At 46.8% G+C, this 18,435-nt stretch overlaps 1 protein-coding gene across 1 annotated transcript in view; it reads right to left on the minus strand.

The window, feature by feature from the left end:
* LOC141213014 (uncharacterized) overlaps window positions 1-18,435 on the minus strand; it is a 903,379-nt gene that overhangs the window by 124,683 nt on the left and 760,261 nt on the right. Inside the window, 2 exon segments of the mRNA XM_073665145.1 lie at window positions 15,440-15,617; window positions 17,884-18,068. Coding sequence (XP_073521246.1) covers window positions 15,440-15,617; window positions 17,884-18,068 — 363 coding nt within the window.

The following is an 18,435-nucleotide window of genomic DNA, read 5'->3' on the forward strand; positions in this document are numbered from 1 at the left end:
GCATACCTTCTGCAGTGGGCTCCACCTCTTCTTGGTACTCTAGAGCTATCACGGATTCTCCAGTCCCAGAGCAGTGTACACTGAGTGCCTCCCTTCAGGCTGAGCCACAGTAACTCTGGATGGTAGTATCTCTGGAACTACTTGATTGCGGTAATCAGGTCCCCAGGGCAGAAAAAAGACTCCAAATCCCCGCCAGTACTCATCCATTGCATATGGGTCCCCATATTGACTCTCACCACTCGTGTCTTCCATCTCTTCGTCACCACCGTCAATGTTCATTTGCATTACAGGCTGGGTTCTTGCCTTGCGATCTCGATGTGTCATCACAACTGATATCTTCCCCAGCTCCTTACCTCTCATGTGCTGGGACGAAAATGGCGCCGGTTGCTCTCTGACTATGTGCTTCCTGCACGTCTTGCTCTGCCTCTCCCTAGGCTGAATCTCTGATGTGGCCACCGTGTCACACTTCCCTCTCAATGGCTCCGCCTTCAGTTGCAGCCTCCTTCCATGGCGCACTGCCACACATTGGGCCTTTCTCTTCAGGAACCAGGGCAGCAATAAATTCAGAGGACACAAGGTTCTTAACCATAACTGGGACTTTACTTGGGGAAGAGAATATGTTGTACACATCCCCAAGTAAACCTTTTATGGGTGGGATTAAATCCTCATATGCACCTCCAACCTCCCTGGTAATGTCATAGACATTTTTCAAGAACAAGTCCTTAGAGATATAGAAGCGATAATTTATCCCAGTACTCCCAATAATTTAACAACAGGGGAGCTAAAAGCACTTAATAAACTTAAAAATTGGGATGATGTTATCTTTAGGGAAGCTGACAAGGGGGGCAACCTGGTTCTATTAACTCGAGAATACTATCTAAAAGAAGCGAACAGACAAATGGCAGACACAAACACATATGTCGAGAATACTATCTAAAAGAAGCGAACAGACAATTGGCAGACATTAACACATATGTCAGATTACTTTCTTATCCGACAAATAGATTTAAAGGAGAACTACAGAGTTTTTTAAAATGTCACATAGAATGAGGTCTTTTATCCAAAAAGAAAGCAGAAAAACTTTTTCCGCAATTCCCTCAAAAAACACATTGTTATTTCATCCCAAAAACGCACCACAAGTTCCTTCAAACACCCCCTGGTCGTCCTATAGTGCCAGGGATCGGTTCTTTAACCGAACCCCTGTCACAATATATAGATTGGTTACTTAGACCATTGTTGACATATAAAAGATACTAGCGCCTTTTTGGCTGCATTACAAAATTTTAGTTGTCAGGAAGGATTTCCCTTAGTCTCTATAGGCGTGTAGAGCCTCTATACTAGGATCCCACACAAGGAAGGAGTTGATGCCATTAAATCTATTCTAATGAATATGGAGAAAAGCACAACAACAATTGATTTCATTACTGAGGCTATGTGCCCATGATGCAGAAATGCTCCAGATTTTTCCTGAGTGTTTCTGCATCTCCCTGGCAGAAAAAAAGGATTGTACATGTGTTTTTCCTGCCAGGTACAAGCGGATGTGAAGCGTTCTTCACATGCATTTCCGCATGTGTGTTGACAAGCGCTTTCCAATGGATTTGAGCATCACTTGGAAAGTGCTTGACAACTTGGTCACACTATATAAATACATGCAACCAGCATGGATTTACATAGTGTGACCGAAAGAATGGTAAAAAATAAAAAAATAAATATATACTTACCTTCTGATGGCCCCCGGAGTCCTTGTCTCTGCTTGCCGGCAGCTCGCGGTAGATTTAAGGCCTGCCGATGTCAGCGGTCGCGTGACCCGTCACATGACTAAATGACGTCAGCGCAGGTCCTTTAGTCTACCGTGAGCTGCCAGCAAGCAGAGACAAGGACACCGGGGGCCATCAGAAGGTAAGTATAATATTTATTTTTTATTTTATTCTTTTTTTTTTTTACAGGTTCTATCGTACCCGGGTCCGGAGGAGATGCTCCTCTTCTTCAAACCCGGGTACCATCCGCACATTGAAATGCATGGATTCCGCATGTACAGATGCAGTGATGCGCATTCCATGCGTTCCAATGCAAGTCAATGGCGGTGAAAACGCAGCGCTTCCGCAAAATAATTGGTAGTACTGCGTATTTTTCCGCAATGATAATCCGCAGCGGAAATTTCCGCAGCACATGCACACCACATGCAGATTATCATTGGGGAACATAGCAGACCTTCTACCAAACATTTTTTAAGCGTTTCTGCAGTGGAATTGCCACTGCGGAAACGCTTAAAAAATGCAGAGTGGGCACACAGCCTTACAGTACACCAGAACAGCAATGGGGACACCAGTGGCTTGCACAATTTGCAAACCTTGTTCTTGCTGTTTTTGAAGACAGATTCATTTATTCACTGACCAATTAATATCTGAGATACATCATATTATATCTCAGATATGTGGATGATATATTCATAGTGTGGGCGAGATCACAGGAGCTTTTCCATGAATTTGTAACATTTCTTAGTCAAATCAATGACATGAATATGACATTTACTTCCGTTTTTGGGGGGTCAGATTTGGAATTTCTAGACGTAAAAATCACGATTAGAGACAACATCTTGAGAACAGAGCTCTTCAGAAAATCCTCTTCAACAAATTCTTTATTACATTACGGCAATGCACACCTGGCATATATTAAAAACTCATTGCCTTACAGCCAGTTTTTGAGGTTAAGAAGAATTAATTCCGATAATAAACGTTTTAATGAGCAAGCATATGAACTTAGGGATAGGTTCATACAAAGAGATTATCCTACTTTGAAAGTAGCCCTACAATAAACAAACTCCTTTACTGAGAGAGATTTACTAAAAGGAAGTCAAGAAAATGAAAAAGAAAGGGAGATAAAATGTATCTTTCATTTTAAATTCAGTGCCATTGACAGACAGATACGATCAGCCATACGTAAGAATTGGCATATTTTAGAACAAGATGAGAGTTTAGCTGAGGTAGTTGCATGGGGCCCCTTAGTATCCTGCAGACGCAGTAGAAACTTAAACGATGTGCTAGTGCATAATAGATCGAAAGTATTCTCCAAAAATTGGCTAATGACAAATTCATCTAAGCGTAATTACAAATGTGGTAACTGTATTTATTGTTTGTTCCACCTTACTGAAAAATCTTTTCAAATAGGTGACTTGAGACATACAGTTCGAGATTTCATCTCCTGTCGCACAAATTTTGTAGTTTATATTATAAACCGTGTGGCTTTTACTACATAGGAAAAACTATCCGACCATTGTTTGTCCGCTTCCGTGAACACTTCAAATCAATTGAAACCAAAAAAGGATCACAAAGGTTAATATAACATATATGGGACAGCCATGAAGGTAATCCCCGAGTGCTACATTTTGTGGGCCTTGAAAAAGTCCACTTACCTGCTCAGGGAGAAGATTTACATAAACTCCTCCTGAGGAGTGAAGCATGGTGGATCATGCGCACACGAGCACAGGGTCCCCTCGTGCTTAACTAAAAAATAGACATGTCAGTTTTTTTGTAAAATTGTTTTTAATAGTTTGGTAGTTTTAATAAGCATTTAGTGATATCGGGTGGGGAGTATTTTCAGGTTTTGCAATTGCGGGAGAAGTTGTCTATGCATGATTATGTAAATTAGAGGATGTCCATATGGTTTAAATACTTACCCTTGTCACTTCCCCTACATCTTGAGACCCGTAGAAGCGCAAGGAAGTGCGAAACGGCCGTCGTCCACGATGTGTTCCACCTACTCCCCCGCTCTTTGGTTTTAAAGTGATGAAATAAAGACTGGTATTTTTACAGCAGGCCCTAAGTTACCGATGGATCAGAGAGATGATGGCAGCTTTTCTGCTTGCTCTTGTCCCGGGTGGTGCTCACTTCAATTGTATTCGCATCTTACAGGCACAAATACAATTGAGTGCGGGGAAGGAGCGACAGCGGGAGCGCAGGCAGAGAGAGGGGTGAGTGGTGGCAGTGACTGACACCACTCATCTGAGTGCCTCCCCCATGGGTGTCACCTTGCTGAGTGCCTGCAGCAGGGGAGGGAAACATGTATTCAGCACAGTGCACTCTCCTTGAGGAGGCAGAAGGTAGCACCCTAGGCTGGTGCCTACCCCTCGTCCCATTCCTGGTACACAGACTTATCTGGGTTACTTGAATAATTACTTTATTTTTCGGACTGTAAGACGCACCCCAAATTTTGGGGTCGAAAATAGTCTTTTCAGGTTTTGCAATTGCAGGAGAAGTTGCCTATGCATGATTATGTAAATTAGAGGATGGCCATATGGTTTAAATACTTACCCTCATCACTTCCCCTGCATCTTGAGACCCGTAGAAGCGCAAGGAAGTGCGAAGCGGCCGTTGTCCACAATGTGTTCCACCTACTCCTCCGCTCTTTGGTTTTAAAGTGATGAAATAAAGACTGGTATTTTTACAGCCGGTGAGTGCTATCTATCTTTTTACTTACACGGGTGACTGCTTACTGTTTCCATTGAGATATGCACCTAGCTTGTGTGGGATGAGGTGTCCTAACTGCCTCTTGCAATATTGCTGATTAAGGAGGCTCTGGAATACACAGGTGCCGGCTTTTTGTCTTTATCTCCAATGTACTTTCGGCCTGCTCACTGAAGGAGACGCCGTCTTCAGGGGAAGTCAGATGGCGCAATACAGTGACATCGTGTAATCCAGCGCCCACTGCTGCACCTCATAGAAGAATTGATGGTGGCTGTGCTGGACGGGGAGTAGGTATTAGGTGAGTATAAGCTTTTTTTTAATTTTTCTTATACTATTTAACTAATGAATGAGGGGCATCACAAGAGGGGTTGTGTGGATATTATACTGGGGGATGCTGGCTGTGGGGGACATCTTATACTGGGGGATGCTGGCTGTGGGGTACATATTATACTGGGGGATGCCAGCTGTGGCGGACATGTTATACTGGGGGATGCTGGCTGTGGGGGACATATTACACTTGGAGATGCTGGCTGTGGTGGACATATTACACTGGGAGATGCTGGCTATGGGGGACATATTATACTGCGGGATGCTGGCCGTAGGAGACATGTTATACTGGGGGATGCTGGTTGTGGGGTACATGTTATACTGGGGAATGCTGGCTGTGGGGTACATGTTATACTTGGTGATGTTGGTTGTGGGGTACATATTATACTGGGGATGCTGGCTGTGTGGTTCCTATTATGCTAGGGGCTGGCTGTGGGGAACATTATACCTGGGCTGTGAGGGCATAATACTATATATAGGGGGTCTGTTGTTGATATCATACTGTATGGGCGGCTGTGGTGACCATCATACCGTGTAGGACAGTGTGAGGAGGGGGTATAGTTTGGAGAGGATGGTGTGGTGGGCAGTATGAGGGTATAGTGTGAGAGGGGGCAGCATGAAATGGGAGCACAGTATAGAGAGAGGTTAGCATGGTGGGGGACAGTGTGAAGATATAGAGTTTAAGGGAAAAAAGTGGAGAGGGGACGGCTATCGTATAGGCCATGGTTCATAAGGGCGGATAGTGTGACGGTTATATCTGATAATGGCATGGGTTATTATAGATCATTAAGGCGGACAGTCTGGCAGGTGTAGCTCATAATGGCAGAGAGTGTGGAGGCCATATACCATGGGAGACTTATTTAGGTCATAATATGGAAAGATATTTTTATGCAGAGGGCATTTTAATAACACTCTTATTTTTAAGGGCACCATGTGTGGATGTGCTGCAGAAGATCGGAGAAGAGGGAAGTCAGCAGAGAAGAGATGTGAATGTGTAAAGTCATCATGGAGTCTGGACAAGATGGAGACAGAAAGAAAAAACAACTACAATCGGAGAAGAAGTCACCTATAAGGTAACTGGATGTAAATGTTTATTTGTGGTCCTGCCTGTGTCTCATCAGTACTGTGGTTCGTGTATGATCCGCAGTCTGATAACGATTGATAACAACAACCCCCTGCATCTCTTTATAATGATAATAAATAATAATATTTTTATTTATATAGCGCCAACATATTCCGCAGCGCTTTACAATTCAGACAATTTACAGACATTAATCAGCACAGTCCTCATTTGGGCTCACAATCTACATTCCCTATCAGTATTTCTTTGGAGTGTGGGAGAAAACCCAGGAAAACACGGGGAGAACATACAAACTTCTTGCAGATGTTGTCGTTGGTAAGGTTTGAACCCAGGACTCCAGTGCTGCCAGGCTGCAGTGCTACCACAATAATGATATAAACAGGAACCAAGCTTAGTACAGCAATCAATTGAGACAAATGGATTCTGGAGGCGCTAATGTGGCACCCCAGGGGTCTGGTTGCCACAGTGGTAGGAATACCATGTCTGAGAGCGAGCATGGGTTTTCCTGGTTAAGAGCACTGTTGCATGCAACGCCTCCTGCCCCAGTCCAGGAAGGGGAGGATCCTGCCCTTTATAAACTGGATCTGGGGTGGGGTTAGTTAGTTCCTGAGGAAGGGACAGAGCAGAGCAGCAAGGAGCTCTGAAGGCAACACAGGAGCAGAGAGCCAGGGATTGGAGCTGATAGAGCTCATCCTGGCAGAAGACGCAGAGAACAGGACACCGGAGTCCAAGGCTGTGAGGATATCCACATCCAGCAGCAGAAACCACCTGGCAGGGGATTTCAGGTCCTCTGGCCATAGAAAGCCCGTAGGCTCAGTCACACGCAAGGGACCGGCACCGCCATCAAGGAGCGGAAGGTACCAAAGGCCCCAAGTCACCAGCCATACGGGTGAGCACCACACGGTACACTCAGGGACGTGGGCTACTACACGACTACAGCAGGGTAGCCAGGAAGAGTGCAGTCAGATGGGAAGGCCTACACCTCCACCTGGCCAGGGGGACTCTTGTTCGCTCACAGACTGACCAGGCCTCTAATGTTAGCCAGTACTCCCGGCAGGGCCTTCTTCATTACCAACAGTAAAGACCCTGAACTGCACTGCACGGACTCTGAGTCATTTCTGCTGCGCCCATGCACCACAACCCTCACCGTCTACACACGCTGCCCTGAGGCCATACTCCTCCCGTGGGGAGTTATACTACCCTCTGCTGCGCACACAACATCAGCCTCAGCGGTCTGCCCCGCAGCGGCGGTTCTCAGTGACCGCAATCCATGGGTGGCGTAGTCGGACATTTAAACATTAAAAACTAAGTAAACAGATCCTCCACTGGTTTGACCACCCTGAGCCACGGGACCGGGTCGCCACCACGGAGACTACAACCCCTGACATTACACGGAGACCCGGCTCCGGATATTCCCCCACACACAGCCCAGGGGGCGAGTCAACTTTGGGGTAGTCGGCAGGATTTCGTGCCTGCAACCACCGGGTACTGCGTTCCTGACGAAAGACTGTGATACTTACCGTGGTGAAGTTTCCTGCCATCCGCAGCCGTTTTCCCGCCATCCGCAGCCATTTTCCCGCCATTGGGCGCCATTTTTGGGACGCCGCGCGGGAAAAAGAGGGGCGTGGACGCCAAAAGTGCACGAGAGCTGAAGCCCCGCCTTACGTACTGATGCTGCGCAAGGTCCTGGAAGGAGCCCAGCAGACGCCGACGTCACCAGCGCGCGACGCAAGGTTCTCGACCCCGACGATCGCCTGTGGAGCCGCGGCCTACGGAGAAGAAGCAACGGAAGGTAGGCCACGGTTAACTAGGGGGCAGGAAGACACCAGGAATGGAGGGAGCTTCCACCGCCAGCGCGGCTGCTGCCACAGTGTTGCCGTTCACGATGCCGTATATCCCCGGAGCGGCATGGTTACCCCAGTACTCAGGGGAGTCGCATACCCTGAGCGACTTTAAAGAAAGACTGAATAGCCTATTCAAAGTATACCCCTTGTCCGAGGAACAAAAAGTGAGCATCCTGATAGGTCAGTTAATCGGAGCAGCCCAAAGAGAAGTGAAGTCCTGGTCAGCCAGGGAAAAGGGGACTGTAAAGGAAATACTGGCCCATCTAAAGGACACTTTTGATACCCGCACCTCAGCAAAGATCAAACTAAAATTTTATGGATGCAAACAGCGGGCACAAGACAGTATACGGGACTATGCTTTGAATTTGCAGGAGGCCCTGAGAGCCAATAAGCAGGCAGACCCTGACAGCGTGCCGAATGAGGATAAGCTGTTGACTGAGCAGTTCATTGAGGGTCAACAGTCCAGCGCCCACCGAACCCAGTTGCATGTAATGGCCTTGCAGAACCCTGATTTGGACTTTGCGCAGTTTAAAGACAGGGCCATCCGGGTGCTCCGAGATCCGGCACCAGGTGGTGCTGTAACCCACAGGCGCCCTGCTATCACCTATCACCAGGAGGCGGCGCCCTTGTCTGCAGAGCCTGTGGGACCTGATGCACAGGCTTTGGACAAAGCCAAGAGCTGGTCCAAGAGCTGACCAAAAGCGTTGCCGCGCTAACCATAACTGTGCAGTCTTTACAGGTGTCCCCCCCAGGAAAGATCCAGCTGGCTTCCAGTCCGGAGGAAGTCCCTTGGCGCCAACAGAGGAGGATCCAGTCATCCAGAGGAAGGCCCAGCGACCGCTACGACCAGGATGGACAACCCATCTGCGGCCACTGCAACCAACCAGGACATATGGCAAGGTACTGTTATTTAAACGGGCCCAACCTGGGGCAGAGGGCCGACCCCCAGGCATAAGATCATCAGGCCCATCGAGCTGGCGTGATAAGTATGTAGGGGGACGACCGGTCTTGCCTGTGGTGCTGAATGGCATTCCTATGAGTGCACTACTGGACACCGGGTCACAGGTAACCACCATCCCCTATGTGCTTTTTAAGCGGTACTGGAATGACTCAGATATTACCCGCTACCCAGATAACGATTTGAGCATCATCGCCAGCAATGGTCAGCCCGTACCGCAGGTGGGATTCAAGGAGGTGACCATCAAAATTGGTAAAGTTTAACTGCCAGCACAAGGACTGATTATTGTGGACATTGACCGTCGTGAAAGCCACCCTAAGATAACCTTGGGTACTAACGTTATTGAAAATTGTCTTGCAGAGATAATTGTCATATTACAGCAGATTGCGGTGAACTCCAGCTCCAGCCAGCAGCGTGTCCTACAAAAAGAGATCAGAGCCCTGATGAAAAGGCAACAGGTAGAACTGTCTGGTGGTGAGATTGGTAGTGTTAGGATGAGTGACCCGTTCCCTATCGCCATGCCCCCAAAAAGTGAGATGATGATCTGGTGCCGAACTGCAATCGGGTTAAGAGGAAAGGACTACCAAGCCATGGTAGAACCCGTCTACTCAGACAGTAGGCCCACCATTTTGACAGCACGGGGGGTGGTCGATGTACGCCATGGGAGGGTACCCGTCCGCATCCTAAACATTGGCAAAAGAGAGGTATACTTGCCCCGGTATGCCACTCTAGCCAAATTGTTCACCGTTAACCAAAACTCTGTAAAGGCCGAGGAACCCTTGCCTCCATCTCAACCAGAGGAGGGTAACGGCTCCAAGAAACAAATGGAGGACTGGTGTCAGAAGCTGCATGTGGGCACCGACTCCACTCCCTCACACCAAAAACAGGGAGTCTACCGGGTGGTGCAGGAGTACGAAAGAGTCTTTAGCAAACACCCGCTAGACTTTGGGCAAGTAAAGGGGGTAGAACACCACATCCCCACAGGAGACCATCCACCCATAAAGGAAAGATACCAACCTGTACCCCCTGCACACTATCAGAATGCCAAGGGAATGTTGCGAGAAATGAAGGAGGCTGGGGTAATCAGGGACAGCTGTAGCCCCTGGGCAGCTCCACTAGTTCTTGTGAAAAAGAAAGATGGCACCATGAGAATGTGTGTAGATTACCGAAAGGTCAACCGTATCACACACAAAGATGCGTACCCGTTACCTAGGATAGAGGAATCTTTAGCTGCATTAAAGTCTGCTAACTTCTTCTCCACTTTGGATCTTACTAGCGGGTACTGGCAGGTTCCTGTAGCAGAGGCAGACAAGGAGAAGACCACGTTCACCACCCCGATGGGTCTCAGCGAATTCAACTGTATGCCGTTCGGGCTCTGCAACGCACGAGGAACCTTCCAGCGGTTGATGGAGTGCTGCCTGGGGCACAGGAATTTCGAGACGGTCCTGCTATACCTGGATGATATCATCGTGTATTCCAAAACATATGAGGACCATCTGAAACACCTGGCAGAGGTGTTTGACGTCCTGGCAGGCTATGGCCTAAAGGTGAAACCCTCCAAGTGTCATCTACTGAAACCAAAAGTACAGTACCTGGGACACGTGGTGAGTGCTGACGGAGTAGCTCCAGACCCTGATAAGATCACAGTGATTAAGGACTGGCCAAGACCCTCCAGCATAAAGGAAGTGCGGCAGTTCCTCGGGCTGGTAGGCTACTACCGAAGATTCATCTCCGGGTTCACCAAAATGGCAGCCCCTATGCAAGACCTCCTGTTAGGTCAGTCAAAGACCAAGAATCAGAAGCCGCCCTTCAGGTGAGACAAGCTGGAAGAGGAGTCTTTCCGCAAGCTGAAGATGGCCCTCACGGGGGATGAGATCCTGGCATACCCTGATTACGGCCAGCCTTTCATCCTCCACACAGACGCCAGTAACATGGGGCTAGGAGCTGTACTATCTCAGATCCAGCAGGGCAGAGAGTAGGTAATTGCTTATGCCAGCCGAAAACTACGGCCCACAGAGACAAACCCTGAGAATTATAGCTCCTTTAAGCTAGAGTTCCTGGCAGTGATGTTGGCAGTGACGGAACATTTCAAACATTACCTTGCCTCTGCAAGGTTCACTGTGTACATGGACAACAACCCATTGACACACCTGGACACTGCAAGACTTGGTGCCCTGGAACAAAGATGGATGGCCCGGCTGTCCAACTATGAGTTTACCATCAAATACAGGGCGGGACGCACAAATGCCAACGCAGACGCCCTGTCCAGGATGCCAAACTTGCCGGACGGAGGGGAAGACCCAGAAGAACTGGAAGAGATTGAACTCCCTGCGTTCCACCGTCATGGGATTACCCAGTGTTCCCACTGTGTAAGGGACAAGCACTCTGCCACGTTCAATCCCTTACCCCACTACAGTGGGCGGAGACGCAAGACAGCGACCCAGCAGTCCGCCTGGTAAAAGAGATGCTGACACAGGCTGATGCCCGCCTTGACCCAGACGCTCCGGAAGAGACCAAACAGCTGTGGAGGGAGAAGAGTAAACTGTTTCTCTACAAGGGGAAGCTGTGCAGGAGAAATGTCAACTCCCGAACACATGAGCTGTCCTGGCAGGTAGTGGTCCCAAGACGAGACGCGGCTATGGTCCTGGAGACATACCACGACGGAGGAGGGCACTTTGGGTGGAAGAACTTGGAGTTTCTGTTGCGTGAACGGTTCTTCTGGGTAGGCATGAGAGGGGCCATTGAGAGATGGTGCAGAGACTGCGGCCCGTGCAACCTAAGAAGAAAGGACCGTGCCAGCCAGAAAACTCCCCTGCAGCCCATCATCACCAAGTAGCCTCTAGAACTGGTAGCCCTGGACCATGTGAAGCTGGTTCCAAGTAGGTCCGGGTACGTCTACGCCCTCACCATTGTAGACAACTACTCCCGGTTCCTGGTGGTGGTCCCTGTCAAGGACTTAACAGTAGTGTTGAGCCACCCCCGTAGTGTTCGGGTTCGGTTCAGTTCGTCGAACACCGGGATGTTCGTGGAACTGTTCGTCGAACACCTTAGAACACCGTCGAACACCGTCGAACACCGTTAAAACCAATGGCAGGCAAACAAAAACACATAGAAACACATAGAAAACACCTTCAAAGGTGTCCAAAAGCTGACAAACTGCTCAGAAGACACTCACTTTAAAAAATCCGGCCGGCAATTCAGCAGCGGCATACACCGGTACCCGACAATTTAGACAAGAAGGAATAGAGCATCACACATAGATTAGATAGATAGAAACATGTCAGTCACATATATAAGAAGTACAGTGACAGTGTTGGTTACTGTACTTGTCATTTAGTGTTAAAAGATTTATTTAAAAAAATATTAGTGTTTTCATGCACCGTCTCTTTAAAAAAGCCGGCCGGCAATTCAGCATCGGTACCCGACAATTTATAACAGAAAGAATAGAGCATCACACATAGATTAGATAGATAGAAACATGTCAGTCACATATATAAGAAGTACAGTGATAGTGTTGATTACTGTACTTGTCATTTAGTGTTAAAATAAAGGATTTATTTAAAAAAAAATTGGCGTGGGGTTCCCCGTAATTTTATTCTCTAGCGGAGGTTAAGCAGACGGCTGGGGCAGATGTTTGAAGCCTGGGAAGGGGGTAATACCCACTGAGCTTCCCAGGCTACTAATATCAGCCCCCAGCTGAATACCTAGCCTTTACTAGCTATTAAAATTGGGGACCCCAAAAAAATGATGTGGGGTCCCCCCTATTTTAATAGCTAGCAAAGGCTAGGCAGACAGCTGGGGGCTGATATTAATAGCCCAGGAAGGGTGCCATGAATATTGGCCCCCTCCCAGGCTAGAAACACCAGCCGTCAGCCGCTCCAGAAATGCCGCATCCATAGGATGCACCAATTCTGGCACTTAGCCTCGCTCTTCCCACTGCCCTGTAGCGGTGGCAGTGGGGTAATAGGGCTGGGGTTGATGTCAGCTTATAATGCCAGCTGACATGAAGCCCAGGTTAGTAATGGAGAGGCGTCTATAAGACACCCCCATTACTAACCCCATAGTCAAAGTTAAAAAAAAACACAAACACCCAGAATAAAGTCCTTTAATTTAAATAAAGACACAATTCTTTATTGTTCTAAATTAAACCATACTTACCATCACGCCCATTCCAGCTGAAGCCAACGATCTCCTGCAATAAAAGTAAAACAATAAAGCAACATCATCCTTACCTTTCCATGGTTCCCACGACAGCTTCAGCTCTGCTACATTCACATGACAGGCTGGAACGCAGCAGAACGCTGCCATCCAGCTTGCCATGCCGCAGAGACTGAGAAGCGCAGGCATTCTTGCACTTCTCAGTGTCTGGCTGTGACAGCATAAAGATGAGCCGAGGTGATGTCCAATGAACACAGCTCACCTCATGCACGTCACTGACAGTGTGGGAAAATTCTCCTGCGCATGCGGTGAGTGCAGGGGAATTTTCCCACGCTGTCAGTGACGTGCATGAGGTGAGCTCATGTCCAATGAACTCAGCTCACCTCATGCACGTCACTGACAGCGTGGTAAAATTCTCAGCGCTCAGCGCTTGAGCAGGAGAATTCTTCCACGCTGGGATGGCATTAAGATGACAGGCTGGATCACAGCTGAGCGCTGCCATCCAGCATGCCATCCTTCATAGACACTGCAGAGCGCAGGCATGCAGGGGGGAATGTGGCACCCCAGGGGTCTGGTTACCACAGTGGTAGAAATACCATGTCTGAGAGCGAGCATGGGTTTTCCTGGTCAGGAGCACTGTTGCATGCAATGCCTCCTGCCCCAGTCCAGGAAGGGGAGGATCCTGCCCTTTATAAACTGAATCTGGGGCGGGGTTAGTTAGTTAGTTCCAGAGGAAGGGACAGAGCAGAGCAGCAAGGAGCTCTGGAGGCAACACAGGAGCAGAGAGCCAGGGATTGGAGCTGATGGAGCTCATCCTGGCAGAAGACGCAGAGAACCGGACACCGGAGTCCGAGGCTGTGAGGATATCCACATCCAGCAGCAGAAACCACCTGGCAGGGGATTTCAGGTCCTCTGGCCATAGAAAGCCCGGAGGCTCAGTCACACGCAAGGGACCGGCACCGCCATCGAGGAGCGGAAGGTACCAAAGGCCCCAAGACACCAGCCACACGGGTGAGCACCACACGGTACACTCAGGGACGTGGGCTACTACACGACTACAGCAGGGTAGCCAGGAAGAGTGCAGTCTACACCTCCATCTGGCCAGGGGGACTCTTGTTCACTCACAGACTGACCAGGCCTCTAATGTTAGCCAGTACTCCCGGCAGGGCCTCCTTCATTACCAACAGTAAAGACCCTGAACTGCACTGCACGGACTCTGAGTCATTTCTGCTGCGCCCATGCACCACAACCCTCACCGTCTACACACGCTGCCCTGAGGCCATACTCCTCCCGTGGGGAGTTATACTACCCTCTGCTGTGCACACAACATCAGCCTCAGCGGTCTGCCCCGCAGCGGCGGTTCTCAGTGACCGCAATCCATGGGTGGCGTAGTCGGACATTTAAACATTAAAAACTAAGTAAACAAATCATCCACTGGTTTGACCACCCTGAGCCATGGGACCGGGTCGCCGCCACGGAGACTACAACCCCTGACATTACACAGAGACCCGGCTCCGGGTATTCCCCCACACACAGCCCAGGGGGCGCGTCACTCCCGTAGAAGAAAGAGTAACCAAAAAATTGTTGAATCTTCCAAATGTGGTGCAATCACATGGAGGATATTCTACGCTCAGGTAGCGCTCTCTTTCCCCTTTTCCCAACTTCTTTCTACCCAGGAACATACAGCAATCAACTGTATTTTCAAGTCAGCTCCATATACATTTGTATCGCATAAACCTACAACTCCCAGTATGCCCTTAACAATGTTACTAAGCTTGGTGATGTAGTCATGAACTTATGGTGATTCTGGTGGTACAGTCGTGCACTGATGGTTGTTCTGGTGATGTATTCATGTGCTAAAGATGGTACTTTTGTATTTATTTACTGATGGTGGTTCTGATCATGCATTAATGTACTGATGGTGGTTCTGGTGTCGTATTCATGTACTTATGGTGGTTCTGGTGATGTATCCATGTACCAATGGTGGTTCTAGTGAACTATTTATTTACGAATGATGGTTCTGGTGCCTTATTTATGTACTATTGATGCTTCTAGAGTTCTATTTATGTACTGATGATGATTTTGGTTTCATATTAATGTACTGGTCAGTATAAGAATATGACATCAGTTTTTAGCTTTGCTGATATTTTTTGGTGACAAAATAACAATTTTAGTCTAAGTGGTTGTCACAGCTTGTTACCTGACCCATTGGAGGAGGAGGGGGAGGTGCGTTAGCAGTCCTGTTAACTTAGTCTCTCACCCATTCCTTTGCTTTGGGGCTGAGGGTTCACTGGGGAAGGGCACCATTGGCTTCATCTGCCTAGGGCACCAAAATACCTTGTTCCAGCCCTGCTGTGTGCATATGACTTATGTACATGGCTGCATTAATACTCATTGCATGAGCATTATGTTTAAAGCCAAGGATGGGATTAGATCACTTGCTGCGAAGTCAGGAAAGCCTTTCCTAGAATCATTTCCCTAGTAGTAAATATCTAAATATATGGCTCATACATGAAGCAGTTATATGTTTATGTGCATGGAGCAAGTGAAGAATTTCAAATCCTCACACTAAAGAAGATTACTTGAATTCACTGGCATTATATTTTACCTTGTTCCTCTAGGCTGCAGGACAGGATTTCATACACAACAGCTTTAATGTATTCTGCGTCGTTCAGCGTCAGAGCAAGACAAGCATATACAGAGTTTACTTCTTCCATCACTGCTTCAATAAAGTTCTTATCGCAGCTTTTCATTTTGTCATAGGTAGACAAGACTGTACTCAGGGCCTAATTGTACAAGTAAACATTTCCATAAATCTTTTGTGTCAGAGGAAATCCCATTATAATAGCAAGAAACCATCACAGTACCGACCTAGAACTACTCTAAATGTAAATTATGTATCTCAATATCTAACAGGCTAGAAATGTACACCATATAAAAGAGTGTGGATATAATTTAAAGTCAGCTTCTTTCAGCATAGCTCCTTGAAGGAACACTAAACACAAGAAATTAAAAAGTATATCAACAATTCCGCTTTTAATTTCTCATTCTCTTAAATCCAGTTTTGCTCATATTAAAATTACCCCTTCCCAACATGTGATATACATGTACCATATGCACACAAAGAGTATTGGTGTATGGAGCAGGCTCAGGAGCTTGAGCCCGACCTATACAGGTGCTGACTTTGCTAGACAGCATTTAACAGCTGCGATCGAAGTTCATCTCAGCTCCGATCACTGCTGCAAATCCCTTATTAAATGCATCTGTCAATGTTTGACAGCAAAACTTTCGGTATGCGGGCCATGGGTTATGCCAGTGGTGTCTGACTGCTAGGGCCCCACTGATCTCGAGAACTGGTGGTCTGAAGCCCCAGATGAATGAAGCAGCGGTTGATCATGAGCATTGTCGCTCCATTCAATCTAATGGGAATATCAAAGATCAGTGAATCTCAGTGCTCAGCAATCTCCAATAGTCCCATTAAGAATGAATGTTGTGGCAGTGCACATGATCAACTTCCGCTCCATTCACCTGGGGCTCTTCAGAGTCCTGGCTCTTGGGATATGTTGGGTTAAGACCCCCAGAGATTAGAAAGTTATCCCCTATACCATGGATGTAACTTTTCAAACTTGTGAATAACCCTTTAAGAATTATTTTCTAAGTTTGGTGCTCTATTAAAGTGGGCCCATCACTTAATTACCTTAGAGGTATTCTCGAATGTCATAATTTTTATTTTCAGAAAATATGTAAATGTATCTGTTCTCAAGATATAGCCACAGCCATACTATTTACATGATACTTATCTAGTCCTAACCCAGTTCTGTAATGGACCACTGTACAAAGTGGAAACTTCTGGAGTTATACTTTAGTAATATGGTGCAATAACTGAAATCTAGGATTGAAAATAATTCAGTAGTGGCCGTGACAACTTTGTAGTTCTAACAGGAGTCACTGGAGCCCTAAAAAGCATATCACTGAACCATCTGTAACATGGGCAAGAGTTATTCCAATGGTATATGATGATTTAATAGCAAGAGAGTGAATGTTTCACTGTTAGTTCATTTTAGGGTAGAATGAATTTTCTGCAATGTTTCCTGGAATTCTAGAAATGACTTCACTAATTTATTTAAATATAAATTGATGCTGCTATTAAAGAAGCACTTCTTCCATCAAAGTTTTCATCCTCTTAATATATTGCAATCATCATGGCATATAGCACTGTGTTGTCACAATTGTTAATTTTGCCTTTCCACCCAGTTAATTCTTCTATTTTCTCTGCTCTATTTAGAAACAGGAAGTCTCTTTTCCCTACATGATTCCTCCCCCTCTTCACCTCCTGACCCCGCTGCTCTGCTCCTCCCCCTGCCCAGGACTTTAGCAGTGTTGACTCATGCAGGGAAAAGAGACTTCCTGTTTCTACACAGAGATTTGCAGGATTCAGCTAGTCGATTTAAAATCACGTGATGTCATAGACCTAATGGAAAAAAGAAGAATTAGCAGGGTAAAAGGGTAAAGTGAGCAATTGTAAGTTCAGTGTTATATGATATGATGACTGCAATATATTAAAAGGATAAAAATTTTGATGAGAGTGCTTCTTTAATTCTCACATAAAGAAATTCTGAAAGGTAAACATAACAATACAGGCTTTATAACAGTTAAAGAGAATGTCCACCACTATACATTATGCCCCCATTGAATAAAGAGTGGAATTAAGTGTCTTTGTAATTATCTTTTGTCATTCTTGCCTGTGGTGGGTTGTGACGTGTGGTTAAACCCCGCCCACAGCCCATCAATCGGGGGGTGCGCATGACTGGGTCACGCCTCACTGCAGCTGAAACTTGACGTGACATCAGTGGATATCAGCCGAGGCTGCAGCCGAGTCATGTGATGCCTAGTCTGCGGTTAGCGATAGTGCCACTCACAAGCAAGAATGACAAAAGAAGGTAATTACAAAAACACTTCACTCTTTAAATCGATGGGGCATCATGTATAATAGTGGACAACCTCTTTAAATATTATGATGAATGCCATAATATGATGAATGCCTAAGATTACCTGTTGTAGCTGCATAGGACTCATTTCTAGTAAGTGTTTCAAACCCGTTTGAGGATATATCCTCTGTGTTTGGATAAATCCATGCAACACACAAACTGCATAGCAAAGTCTTTGTATTGTGAAGGTGCTCCTCCTCATTCTCATACACATTTCCTCCTTCATCTGCTCCAGGGATAATAGGATGGCTATAGAAATAATTTTAAATATGAAAAACATTTTTAAAAAATGCAAGTAGATGAAACTCTTTATAAAAGTGTTAGGGTGCGGGCACACGATCAGTAATCACTGCGGGTTGGACGCAGCACACTTGCGCTGCATGCAATCGGCAGTGGCCAGATGTTAGAGCGTAGTGGATGGCATTTCAAGAAATCCCATGCCCACTATGCGTCTCCGTGCTCCTGCAGATCAGCCACGGACATGCAGCGCGTCTTTACAGACCGCAGTATGTAAATTTGTCTTGCAGAGACGCTAGTCTCCGCAAGAGAAATTATATCACTGTAATGTATAAGATGCGGTGAATCTGCATGTGTTCAATGAAAAACATGCAGATTC

Source organism: Phyllobates terribilis, unplaced genomic scaffold (assembly GCF_046119375.1).
Source record: "Phyllobates terribilis strain yellow unplaced genomic scaffold, ASM4611937v1 Scaffold_2__4_contigs__length_985480577, whole genome shotgun sequence".
Lineage (NCBI taxonomy): Eukaryota > Metazoa > Chordata > Amphibia > Anura > Dendrobatidae > Phyllobates > Phyllobates terribilis.